At 38.4% G+C, this 13,575-nt stretch overlaps 1 protein-coding gene across 1 annotated transcript; it reads left to right on the top strand.

Moving 5' to 3' along the window:
• Positions 1-3,971: 3,971 nt before the first annotated feature.
• Positions 3,972-12,551, top strand: ATPsyndelta (ATP synthase, delta subunit). The gene is made up of 4 exons (XM_076201449.1): positions 3,972-4,098; positions 9,332-9,437; positions 9,900-10,092; positions 12,141-12,551. Exons 2-4 carry the CDS (start codon positions 9,333-9,335, stop codon positions 12,317-12,319), a joined length of 477 nt encoding a protein of 158 aa, XP_076057564.1. The 5' UTR covers positions 3,972-4,098; position 9,332; the 3' UTR covers positions 12,320-12,551.
• The last annotated feature ends 1,024 nt before the right edge of the window (positions 12,552-13,575 follow it).

Below are 13,575 nucleotides of genomic sequence, written 5' to 3'. Positions count from 1 at the left end.
TTATATAATTCTTCAAAACACAACTCAGAAACCAGAGGATTATTATGCATTTCGGAAATGTATGTGTGTGCGCGTCCGTGCGATTCTCTACGGTCTTTGATTACGTGTTGGGTTTGTGATCGACAGCTGTTACCCTTTCGGATGAAAACTCAGGGCTCATATGTGGCCCAATCTGTGGGTAATGTTGTGACCTTACACACACATACACAACTTGCCCACTAGAGTTGGAGTGCCGGTTTGCAGTGTAGTGATGCTGATTTTTTTTCAGTCTTCGGTGGGACTCGAACTGTGTTTGCTGAGTTCACTGTCGAGATCAGTACCACTGCACCGTCGTGTGTGTGTGTGTGTTTATAGTTGTATTATACGGGGAGGGAGCTATGCTCGTGGTAACCCGTCTTTGTATGTCTCTGCACCAAGTTTTTTCTTAAAATCTTGTATAGTGTTTGCACACACTGTTTTGTTGTCTAATTTATTCCATGTATCTATCACTTTGTGTGGGAAGCTGTTCCTATTTTAATTTCTTCTGTAACTATCTTTTTTTAGTTTCTTTTCGTGTCCTCTCGTTTGACCGTTGTCCCATATTTACAAGTCATCCCGATTATCTAAAACTTACATTCCTTTAATTATTCTGTAGATAGTCAGCAGGTCACCTCTTTCTTTTCTCTATTCCAAAGTTGGTAGTTCTAATTTGGACAGTCTTTGCTCATATGTTAGTTCGGGAAGAGTTGGTGCTAGTTTGGTTGTTGCTCTTTGTAGCCTTTTTAATTTTTTAATGTTCTTTTTGGAACTGGATGTTCAGAGTGCTGCTGCGTACTCGAGTTTTGGTCTTATTAGTGTAGTTAGGATTTTCTTTGTCATTTCTTCGTCCAAATAGGTAAACGCCACTTTGATTGATCTCAATAAATTGTAGGTTTCTCCGAATATTTTGTTAATATGCTTATCTGGTGTCATGTCCTTGCCAATCATCACTCCAAGATCTTTCTCTGAGTTTACTTTTTTAACCTTTTCTTCACCAATTTTGTAATCTTTTGATATTCTGTTTTTATTCTTTCCAAACTCCATTATACTACATTTCTTTATACTGAATTTTACTTCCCACTTTTGGGTCCAATTCCAGATCTTGTCCAAATCTTGTTGCAATGAGTTGCAGTCTTCCTCCGTTTTTACCTTCTTTAGTATCTTTGCATCGTCTGCAAAGAAATTCACATAACACTCTACACCTTCATCCATGTCATTAATGTATATGGCAAACATGATCGGGGCCAGTACTGATCCCTGCGTGTGTGTGTTTACCTAGTTGTATTTTGTGGGAGGAGAGCAATGCTCGTAGTAACCCGCTGTTTTATCTTTCCGCATCTAGTTTTTTCTTAAAGTCATGTATAGTTTTAGCACTCACTGTTTCCCCTTTCAGTTTGTTCCAGATATCTATTACTCTGTGTGGACAACTGTTCTTTTTCAGATCTCTTTTGTATCTGTATATCTTAAGTTTCTTCTCGTGGCCTCTCGTATTTCTTCTGTCCCATTTTAGTAGGTCATCCCTATCAAGAATCTCCATCCCTTTCATAATTCTGTAAATGGTTATCAAATCACCTCTTTCTCTTCTTTGTTCTAGGGTTGGTAAATTTAGTTTGTACAGTCTTTGTTCGTATGTTAAATGTGTGTGTGAGTATATAATTATCCTTCTTTGTTGACGTATGCATATGAAAACAGGGTATAAGTACTTCGTATCACTCACGGATGCCTTGGGAATCTGTAATCTTCTTACCAATTACATAATTGTGTGATGTTGCGGAGAATGATAATGGAGAGCAAAGTATTGGATTGAGTAGAATTTTAGGTTTTGCTCGAATAAAATCTTGTAACAGTTGATAGTGAACTTAATTTTGAAGGACACATTTCAGAGTAAGTCAACCTTGCAAATAGAATAGTTAGTCTCGTTCGCCCATAACAACATTCCTAATTCTAGATGTTGTTAGGGACTGAAATTTACAAGCGCTTATATCTTCTAACTTCATATATATATATATATATATATATATATATATATATATATATTATATATATATATATATATATATATATATATATATTCACTGTTGTTCATGGCCTTAGTTACAAAGGATTACAAAGGCGGAGCATGCCGACAGGAGACCTTTTGATCCATATCTAGGTCGGATGCGAAAAAAAAATCACATTAATAATAAAATAATAAATAAAAACTATGATAATGTAAATAACAAATAAAATACATAAATAAATGCATATGTATAGATAAATAATAAACAAACAGGTAAATAGTAAATAATAATAAATTTACATATAACTAATTATAAATGAAAATCAGACAGACAAATTATAACAAAACAAAAACAAATAATATAAGATAAATCATAATCATTACAGCATCTTAATTAGGTATTTATCTAAATGATTCTTAAGCTTCGAACTGAACTACATTGCACTACCTCTGCAGGAAGTTTATTCCATTCATTAACTACACGGTTGGCAAAGTTGTTTCTACCTACTTCCAAATTGAATCTATTTCCGGACAGTTTGAGACCATTGTTTCTTGTCTGATTCTCATTCAATGTAAAAATTTGGTCACTTTTGATGTTGTCAATTCCCTTTAGAATTTTAAAGACCTGTATCAAGTCACCTCTGAGTCTACGCTTTTTTAGGGAAAACAGATTCATATGTTTTAGTCGATTTTCGTATGATTTATTTTTGATATTTGGAATCAGTTTTGTGGCTCGCCGTTGTACTTTTTCCAGTCTGTCAATGTCTTTAATGAGATTCGGTGACCATACGGAAACAGCATATTCCAAATGTGGACGAACTAACGATTTATATAGCTTGTTAATGAGTGATGGACTTTTGAAATCAAAAGATCGCGCAATCAGTCCTAGAATCTTATTTGCTTTCTCAGAGGCTGAAATACACTGCTTGGATGATTTAAGGTCGTTACTGATAATTACGCCGAGATCTTTTTCACTATCCACTTTTAACGAATTTCCAAATAACTTGTAATCGTACTTACTGTTATTTTTACCTATGTGCATTACCTTGCATTTACTTGTGTTAAATTTCATTAGCCACTTTTCAGACCATTGCTGTAATTGATCTAAATCTTCTTGAATATCTAATTGGTTTGAGTGATCATTTGCCACTCCGCACAGTTTTGTATCATCAGCAAATTTGGAAACAGTAGATTTTAGTCCATGGTCTATATCAACACTTTTCCATCCAGAAGTTTTTCCATTTAAAACAACTCTCTGTTTTCGACCCTTCAACCAATTACTAGTCCAACCTAATAGGCTACCACTTATTCCATGCAAAGCTAATTTAGTAAGTAGTCTTTCGTGTGGGACGGTATCAAAAGCTTTTGCAAAGTCTAGATATATTAAAGTACGACCCAACCTGGAATATGAATGTCAATTCAGGAACTCATACAGAATGGAAGATGGACTACCTAGGTCGGAAAGCCCGCTTTTGATGTTGCTATTGAAAACGAGATCGGCAGGTTGGGGGTTGCAAGATGGCGCTCGTCTGCTTCAATTCGAGAGGGCTGCAAGTTATGCATTGTATCAAGGGCACATACAGATATATAATTCGGGGAGGAGGTAGCACAGTGACTCCCCGTGAATAAAATTGAATATTTATCTCGCACCTAGTCATAAAAAGTATTTGTGTACAAAGGGCTTTCTACTCAGAATTGCACACTTTCATTTCTTAGAAATGGATGAAACTATTATTCAACATAGAAGATTCCCAATTTATTCAGCAATACATATAAAAAATAAGAATGTGTGGGGGGGCTAGGCCCCATATCCCGCCGGCTCTGCCACTACGTAAACGATTAGCAAAAAGAAAAAAAAAGGGGGGCATTTAATAATTTCGTTTGGTGTACGGTTATTCATGTATATGATCACTTCTTTCTAAGTATGTATATATAATTCAAATGAGTAATATGACTAACTATTTACATGCAATGATGTAACAAGTCAATTTTCGCAAGTCGGTATACTTTTGTTTCCTACCAAAAACCTCTTGGATACCAGCTTCTGCACCTTTCGGTGTTGGTACACTAGAGGAGTACAAGTAAGTGACCAGCAAAATTCGGGTCAGCAGAATAGAACCGAAATTCATAGCAGGTTAACCGTGTAGGTTTTGCAATAGGAAGTATAATTCATCACGCCCTAATATGAATTGTCTGAAATTTGGACAATATGTTAGAAAGAAATAATTCTGAATTAGATTTGCGGATCGTAGACACCGGTTGTATAATAACATTACTTTCAGGGTTAATGTTTCTTCTGAAGTGGTTGTGATGCACTCTAAAGAGTACCGTTAACTTTATAGTATACTGACATAGAGTTAGCTAAGCAAATATTTTTTTTCTCCACGGAATCTTGTTGGATAAAGATCACTAACTACTATTCTCGAGCGTAGTATTTACATTATCAAACGGGTTACGGAACTGCCAAGCAGAAATTCTCTGCAGTACATTTATATTCGAAGAATATGGCACATACTGTGGACTATTTCTTTGGTAAATACTTGTAGGTAACTGATACCTCAAGGACATCCAATGACCAATGTTCTATGCCCTTCTTTTGGTCTGGAGAGCTCTTGAGTACATACATTTATTACATACATATAGTGATATACCAAGGCTTTTTCCACCTTACAAGGGAGGTAGCCAAAAAGGAAAAGGCATAAAATCATTCCCACCCATTCCATCCTTGTTCAAGTGAACTTGGATTTTTGAAGCAAGCATATTTTGGATCGACCTTTTGGTAAAATTACAAAATCACTGAAGGAGGGATAGTTAACATGAAACTTATGTTGCCCAATACTCGTAACATTATTTAATGTAACCATTTTATAGAAAAATAGAGCATTCCAATGCAAAAAAGAAAATTAATTTTGTTTGCACAACATACCCTTTAATTTCAATGGTTTATTTACACGTATATTAATTTTTTCATAGGGGGCGTGGCAGTGAAACGTCTGAACTTGTGCCCTTTCTATGACAAAAGCTAAACTTTAGTTTATCAGTCTTTACATGATGTTGGTTAAATGAAGTTTATGTATTTATAGCTACCAGTTTTTAATTTTATTCCTCATCTCATAATATTTGTAGTTTTGTGCTTGGTGAAAAACATCCCTTCAAAAAGGGGAGTTCAATCTTTTATCTTGTATGTTAGATTTATATGTTTACTACATTTCCAGAATTACACACACCCATATTTAACATTTGTTATCCAATAGCACCAAACTTAATGTAACTATTCCATAGAAAAAAAGAGCTTTGAAATGCAAAAATGAACAGTTAAATATTTGCATGTTGTAGTAATACCATTCTCCATATGTATGTCAAATGATTAGTTTTCAAGAAAATTATGGATTTGTGTATCACTAGAAATATTAAAGTTTTCTAAGGTTTCCTATTGTCAATGCAGATAAATTATGAACTACACATTCACGTAAATGTTCACAATTCACCCACAACATCCATTCTGGTAAATGTTTTGGATGTGAATCTCTCACCATGTACAACATTCTTAATTTTTTCTAAGGAAAAGAATAGTTACAAAAATTCATCAGAAACTAAGAATGAAAGTGGTATTAAATTTTGAAACTAATAAATTCGGTGCATAAGTACAGTGCAATAATATTTTTTATACAAAAAAGTAAAATAATTGAAATGTATATTTCTGGCTGTAATCTTTTCCAACCTAACATGAACTTGGAAATACCTTATTGGAGAATTGTCATGTCAGTCCTTGCTTTTGCCCTCTTTTTATAGGCATGGAACATGTTGGCAGGAATTATTAATTTGGGAAGATCACATTACATGGCAAACCTGAATTTTGAAGTTTTTTTTATTTTTTTTTTATCCTTAATAGTTCAATTATTTTGTATGGAACAGGATTACAACCTCTGTAGGTAGAAACTAGAAATCATCTCTAAAATCTAGTTAAATTCTAAGTTATTAGTTTTTGACATTATTTAGGATAATCTTGAAAGAAAAGAAATCAAGGTCAAAATGTATGGAGGGTGTGATTGATGTCCAAAACCCTATGAATACCATCAAACCTTATCCAACATAGGAAATGTGTTATATTGGATAAATGTTAATCTTTCTTTCCTTACTTGCTACCTAAGGAGGAAAGGCCCCAAAATGGGATTTGAAAACATGGAAAACAAACCAAACCATGCTATCACTAATTGGTGCCTTTAGGTAACAGTGAGGAAGAAGTAACTGAAACTGACAGTAATTTAATCTATCTCCCACTAGCACAGACTTAATTCTTCCCACTAACAACCACAAGACCTTTGGCAATGGTGCATGTAAGTGGGGGCAGGAGATATGTGGAAGGCCTTAGAACACTGGTTCCCAACCTTTTCTGGCTTGAGGCACCCTTGCCAAACCTTTCAGAAGTCCCCGGCACCCTTATTAGAAAGTCTAAATTCTAGTTTGTCAGTATTTTGTTGATTCAATATCAGTGTAACAAAATTTTGTTCCTGGATATGAAAATACTCATCTTTACACTGATGCTGCTTTAATGAACAAAAATGGATGACAGTCGGTAATACGAAAATTATTTTTGCCCTGAATTTTGGCGGCACCCTCAGTTGATCTCACGGCACTCTTTGGTGCTGCGGCACACCGGTTGGGAACCACTGCCTTAGAGCTTGCATAGCAGGCAGCAGTGTAGGACCAGTGGCCTAGTGCAAATATGGGAAGTAATGTAGAGCCTGTGTTAGAATTGAGAAATGGAAGAGCAAGTGGTTTAAGGTAAAGCTGGGGCTGAATCAGGGCTGTTCAGTGTGTGTATGGATGGGGTGGTATGGGAATGTAATGGGCAGGGGATTGTAGATGGAAAGAAAATGGGAGTGGTAGGTGACCCAGTTGTTTGTGGGTGACACGACACTTGTCAGGGTTAGAGGGGGGATTAAAGCAGTAATGGAGTTTGGGAAGGTATGCGATAGAGTTAAAGGTAAATGTTCGTAAAGGAAGGTGATAAGATGTACAGGGAGAGAGAATGGCAGCGAGCTGAAGGGAAGTCTTAATGGAGAGAGGCTAGAGGAAATAGATAGTTTTAAGTACTGAGGGTTGCTTGTGGCAGGAAATGGAGGAGCAGGGTTAGAGGTAAATTGTAATGTCTTGGTGAATTAAAGTGTCATGAGAAGAGGCATCTGGGAATGGATGCAAAAATATATGTATGAAGGGGTGGTTGTGCTAATGACACTGTATGGGGTGGAGACTTGGAGTTTGAGGCAGAAAGAAGTTTAAATGTTTGAGATGAAGTGCCTGAGAAGTATGGTAGGGGTTATAATGTTAAATGGAGTGAGAAATGAAGAGATGGGGGTAGAGAAGGAGATGGCAGATAGGGATGGTTTGGACACGGAAAGAATGAGCAAAGAAAGATTAGCAAAAGAGGTGTGGAAGGCAGAGGTTGATGGATTGAACTTGAAGGGAAGAGCAAGGATGAGATGGATGGATGGGGTAAAAGAGGCTTTTGAGCAAGAGGGGAATGACTTAAACAAGGAAGGGAGAAGGCAGAGGATAGGGTTGAGTGGAGAATGGCTGTGTGTGGTGCATGAAGTGACTTCTCAATTTTCTGCATCAGGGGACAGAAAGCAGGGGTCGCTGATTAAATGAAGTGGCCTTGCTCTGGATGTACTGTGTCTTGCTGCATTGCTGCTGACCCAGGCAGTGGGAAGGAAATGGGGATTACCCTCCATTCATGAGGGGGAAATGAGTGGTGTATGGGAGAGGAATGGGTGTGTGCCTTTGACTTGACTAACTTCTTTAAAAGAGGGGAAAGCCTGGACTATAGTCAAATAGAATAACAACAGGGAGGAAGGAGGAACATTACTCCCAAAATGGAAGACCTTCTGTTGTATTCTCACCTTGCCCTGCAAAGGGCTGTGTCATGTCACCATGGCTGTTTAATGTGTACATAGATGGGGGTGGTGTGAAAGGTGGTTAAAGAAAATGGAGAGAAGTGGGAGGTGAGCTAGTTGTTGTTTGCTGATGACACTGCATTTGTGGGAGGGTCAGAGGAGGGATTAAGGGAGTTAGTGACAGAGTTTGGAAAGGTATGCGATAGGAGAAAGTTGAAGATAAATATGAATAAAAACAAGATGATGGGATGTATAAGGATAGAGGATGGCAATAAGCTGGAAGAAAGTCTAAAAGGAGAGAGGCTGGAGGAAGTGGATAGCTTTAGGTATTTGGGGTCACATGTGGCAGGAAAGGGAGGAATGGGGGTGGAGGTAAATTGTAGATTGAGAGAAGCAAGTGTACATGGATGGGTTGGTGCGGGAGGTTGGGGGTTAAAAAGTGTTATGAATAATGGGCAACTGGGAATGGATACAAAGAGGAGATTGTATGAAGGGGTGATTGTGACAAGACAGCATTGTATGGGGCAAAGACTTGGAATTAAGACAAGCAGAGAGGAAAAGTTTAAATGTGTTTGAGATGAAATGTCAGAAAAGTATGGTAGGAATTACTAGGTTAGAATGAGAAACGAGGAGAGTGGGAGAGGAAAATGGGATGGCAGATAGGGCTGATTAAAGGTTATTAGGATTGTTTGGACACATGGAAAAAATGAGTGATGAAGATTAGTAAAAGAGGTGGGGAAGGCAGAGGTGGAGGGAGTGAACTTGAGGGGATGACCGAGGATGAGATGGATGGATGGGGTGAAGGGGGCATTGAGCAAGAGGGGAATGTCTGTTGAGTAAGGAAGGGAGAAGGCAGGAGATAGGATGAGTGGAGAACGTGTATGGATGATACTGTTATGCAAGGAAGGGAGGGATGGGGGAATAGGGGTGCTCATGTGTGAATAATTTGACACGTCCCAAAGGGATTTCACCCCATCTTCTCTTGTTTTGCATGAGAGTGATGGAGAGGGTGGTGCTGATTAAGTGAAGTTCCTTTGGTGTGGATGTACTGTGTCTTGCTGCATTGCGTTTGACCCAGGGCAGTTGGTGAGATGCAGGGATGACCCGTCATCCATGAGGAGCTGAGAGGGGAGTAAAATGGGTGGGAATAGATATGTGCTTCTGACTTAGCTACCTCCCTTATAAGGGGGAAAAACTATTGGTATATAGACTCCAAACTTAATGCATTCGCTTTGGCTACTCCATGATCTCTTTAAAATCTGCTGCATCCATCTTTTGACCAGATAACCAATCTTACCAAATGTCCAATGGCTCATTGAAGTTATCTTCATTTGGTATTTTCTTACCCTCACATGTTTTTGTGTGTGTGGGTGGAGTAAGTTCTATGTAATTTAATTGTGGTTTTTGTTGGTTGCAGAATGTTTGCTCGTGCTACTTCCCAGCTTGTGCGCCATGCCCCCAGGGTAGGCATGCGTACCTACGCAGATGCTCCCATGGCTTTTACCATGGCATCCCAGGCACAGGTACAAAATCTAATTTTTATTTATTATCATATAGATTTTTCAAGTAAATGGATAGGGTGGTAAGGGAGGTAGATGTGAGAGTGCCTGCATGGGTTGTTCATCAGTGAGGGCAGAGGAAAATAAATGAGCCAGATGTTTGCAGATGACACAACACTCTTAGCTGAGGCTAAGGGTAGACAGAAGTTGGTGACACAGTTTAGAAGGATTTGTGGGAAGAGGGCTGAAAGTAAGCCCCCCTCCCCCCCTCCCCAAATCTTTTAAGTGTTATCAGCATTAACACTATTATTGACACTTGTATAGGTTATCTTTATTCAATCATAAGACACTAGACTAGTGTGGAGTATCAGGGATTTGTAGTATTTGATCATACCTAGTTCATCATATTGTTAGTTTAGATAATCATCTTAGAGCACCTAATTATTGTATTAGTTAAGGTTTATTAAATTTTTATCACTGTGACAGGTCTTCTACAAAGATGCCAATGTACGTCAAGTTGATGTCCCTTCATTCTCTGGAAGCTTTGGTATCTTGCCAAACCATGTGCCTTCTCTAGCAGTGCTTAAGCCTGGTGTGATTACTGTCTTTGAGAGTGATGGTTCAGCCAAAAAATATTTTGTCAGCTCTGGCACCATTACCATCAATGAAGATTCTTCAGGTGAGAAAGCAAGTTCTTTACTGTATATTGGTGTTGAGAAAAAGCATGTACAAAGGTCTTGATTCCCCCTTATTAGCAGGGAGAAAAAGCATGTACAAAGGTCTTGATTCCCCCTTATTAGCAGGATGGCAGTGAAGGCAGTGAAACCAGACTATTTTCCCTGACTGCATGATAAAAGAAATATGGAAAGAGGTAGTCCCTTGCATCCTTGTTCTTTCATATTATCAAATTTTACAGCATGAATAGGATCATGGACTTGTTGGCAACTGCCACTTTCATACAAATTGCATTTTTGTTCCCTACCACAGGATGTGGAAAGGTGAAGTGGGTTAATAAATTTGGAAATGGAGAGATATATGCAGGGTACCAGAAAGGTATAAAGATTAAAGTCATTATTCTTTGAGTGAACATTGATCATCAAACATTGAAAAGGCATAATTTGTATGCAGAAATAGGTCTAAGGATAGCATAAACAAGACAACAGTAATGCAAAAGCATGTCATCATTCCTTAGTTCAGAAATAAATGATAATGTGGCTCTAGTCTGTAGGGGTTCCCCAAAAATGGTCTTGAAAGTACCGATTGCATGTTGCCATGAAATCTGTACACCAGTTCAGTACTGGATGAGGGAAGAAGGTAAGGGTCATCATATAATGAAGTGATGAAGCTCTGATGTGGAAGTAGTCTTGGTATTCTCTCCAATCCAATCAGTTTGACAGTAGTAGAGATGACCCTTCATCCATAAGTTGCCAAGATGGGAGGGATAGTGGATTAGTTAGGTGTGGAATGGGTGTGAGGTGGGTGAGTGGTTTCATGTTACCTCCCCTCATAAGGAGGAAGAGGCCTTTTGGTATATGAGTGGTCAGATTAAAAAAAATTAACAAGTTCTCTCACTAGGCCAGTAGCGTGCAGATGTCATGGACTGTATTAGCCTGTATATGCAAATTTTTGATAATCAGTTTACAGAGCTTGTGAAATTCCAAGAACAGGTTTGTAAAAACTGGCTGAATCCTACTGCTGGAGGTGTCCCAAAACAGTATCATGCTGTATCTAAGAAATGTACACTATTCACTGCTAAGGTGTTGTGCTTTTGATGTAATCATGTGTAATACATATACCAACTGTTTTTTTCCTTACAAGGAAGGTAGCCAAAGTCGAAGGGATCCACTTGCACCCATTTCATTCCCACATACTCAACTCCCATTCACCACCCCTCCCTCCCTCTTTTCTTGGCTCCTCCCAGATGACTGGTTATCCCTGCATCTTACCCACTGCCCTGGGTCAGAAGCAGACACCTTGAAAGTAGTAGTATTATTGACCTGCTTTGACTACATATGTAATTACTTGGTTAGGGATGAGATATGTCAGGGCCTATAACTTTGGAAAGATTTGGATGATTAGCAATCTGGAAAAGGTTACATGCCAATTAATTAGGATCTTTGAAACTATTTTCTAAGACAAGAAGTGATGAGATGGTTATAAATGGAAGTTTTAGCTAGCACATGAGGTCACTAGTGAAAACATGTTATTTTAAGTGAAATATTAAAAAAAGAATTAATGTTATTCTACTCAGACATGTAAAGCAATCTACCCACAGTATCTCAAACATTTCATACAAAAACCCACAACAAGCACTTCTTAGTAGACCAAAACTCTTCCACTAAACCCAGCAGAGAAATTGTTCCCAAAATAATCAAGAAAGAATTGCAAATTTGTGCCTTTGTTTAGGTCATCACCTCGCATGGATGTGGTACCAGCACTGAAATAGCATGGGAACAGACCAATTGTCCCAGGTCTAGCCACCACACAGACACGGATCATTTTATACTAGTGTCCTATACTTCCACTTTCCAGACTAGGGGAGGTGGGAGGGGATCTACAAGTGATGTAATTGGCTACTGGGTTACAAGAGAACTGGGTCCATGAGTTGATTGATTGAAGTAGTCAGATCAAGGTAGATTTAACATTTGGACTTTAGATTTCTCAGTTTGTAGGAGTACCTTATCTTTGTAATTTCTTCCTATAACTTTTGTATATCTTGTATTACAGTTCAGGTATTAGCTGAGGAAGCTGCAGAATTGGAACATCTGGACCTTGGTGCTGCACGAGAAGCTCTATCAAAAGCGCAGTCAGAGGCAAATGCTGCCACTACAGAAACCGCCAAGGCGGAAGCCCTCATTGCTGTGGAAGTAGCAGAAGAGGTGGTCAAAGCAGCAGAATCTGGTTAATCTGAAATTAAGTGAAAATGTCATGTTGGGATTTTCATTTCTTATGGACCCTTCCTAGGATTTACATTTTAAGTATTGAAGGGATGTGTAAAGAATAAAATGTAATGCAGATATTTGTATTTAACAAAAAAAATTCCATTAATGTAGTTGTAGTCGTTCATATGGAAGACTAAACTACAGGAAAAGAATATAGGATATTGTACAGTGTTGTATAAATAAAAGTAAATATAAAGTTTCTATAATTGTCATATGTCTAATGACTTTTTATGAACATGAAAGTAATTGGTTCCACAAAGCACTTTCACAATTTGATCTATTTCTACGAGTATAGGTTCCAAGTAAGGAAAAAGCATTTACATGCATATGGTGGGGGGAGGTAGGCTTTCTTTACTCGCAAGGAATTCTGCTTTAATGTCTGCCCTCTCCATCCTATCTCCTATCTAAAACCCATAAGGAATACTACCTGCCACCTCACCCCTTCAAAGTGGTGCCATTGAGTAATGTTGAAAGTGATGGAGACAGTATAATACACAAACTTCTTCCCCCTTGTAAGGGAGGTGGCCAACAAAGGCATACACCCATCCCTATCTATACCACTCTTATGCATTACCTATGTTTCCCTTTTATCATAGCTCATTGTGGATGAAAGGATAGAAATTGGGTAACTGAAAAAAAAATGTACATTTTTCCTAACCAACAATGGTGCATGTAGATGATCTCTGGAAGACCTTGGTCACACCCCAGATGGCAGGCAGTGTAGTCCCAGTACAAGGATGGGGAGTAGCACAGCTGAGCAGCCCTCTTCAGGATCCACTGTGGTCACTTAACAGGTGAACAGGTGGATCAAGCTTCCCTTACCTCCCATGAATCTAATTTTAAGGTCTTGCAGACCTCTCATTCTGATCTCTTACAAGGAGAGGCAAGGACCCAAAGCTGGAAGGAAAACAAATCAAGAATGAGGAAATCGTACTGACAGTACGAGTATATTCAGTCATTGCCATCCCCACTGATAATTTTTTTCCTAATAAACCACAAATCCCCAGGGCTTGTTTTTGGATCCCCTTTTGTTCATTATGTTTGTTGACTGAATAGATCATACTGTTATGCAAGGAAAGAAGGGATGGGGAGTAGAGGGTGCTTGTGTGTGAATGATATTTTGATGCAGCCCAAAGGGGTTTTCCCTGTCTTTTTCTGTACAAGGGGAGGGAGAGGGTGTGGTTGCCAATTGAGTGAAGCAGCCTTGCTGTGGATGTAGT

The sequence above is a fragment of the Oratosquilla oratoria genome, chromosome 18 (genome assembly GCF_046742065.1).
Source record: "Oratosquilla oratoria isolate Oo_2021 chromosome 18, ASM4674206v1, whole genome shotgun sequence".
Classification (NCBI taxonomy): Eukaryota; Metazoa; Arthropoda; class Malacostraca; order Stomatopoda; family Squillidae; genus Oratosquilla; species Oratosquilla oratoria.
Note: the sequence above shows the minus strand (reverse complement) of the source record. Positions and strands in the feature narration are given on the sequence as shown.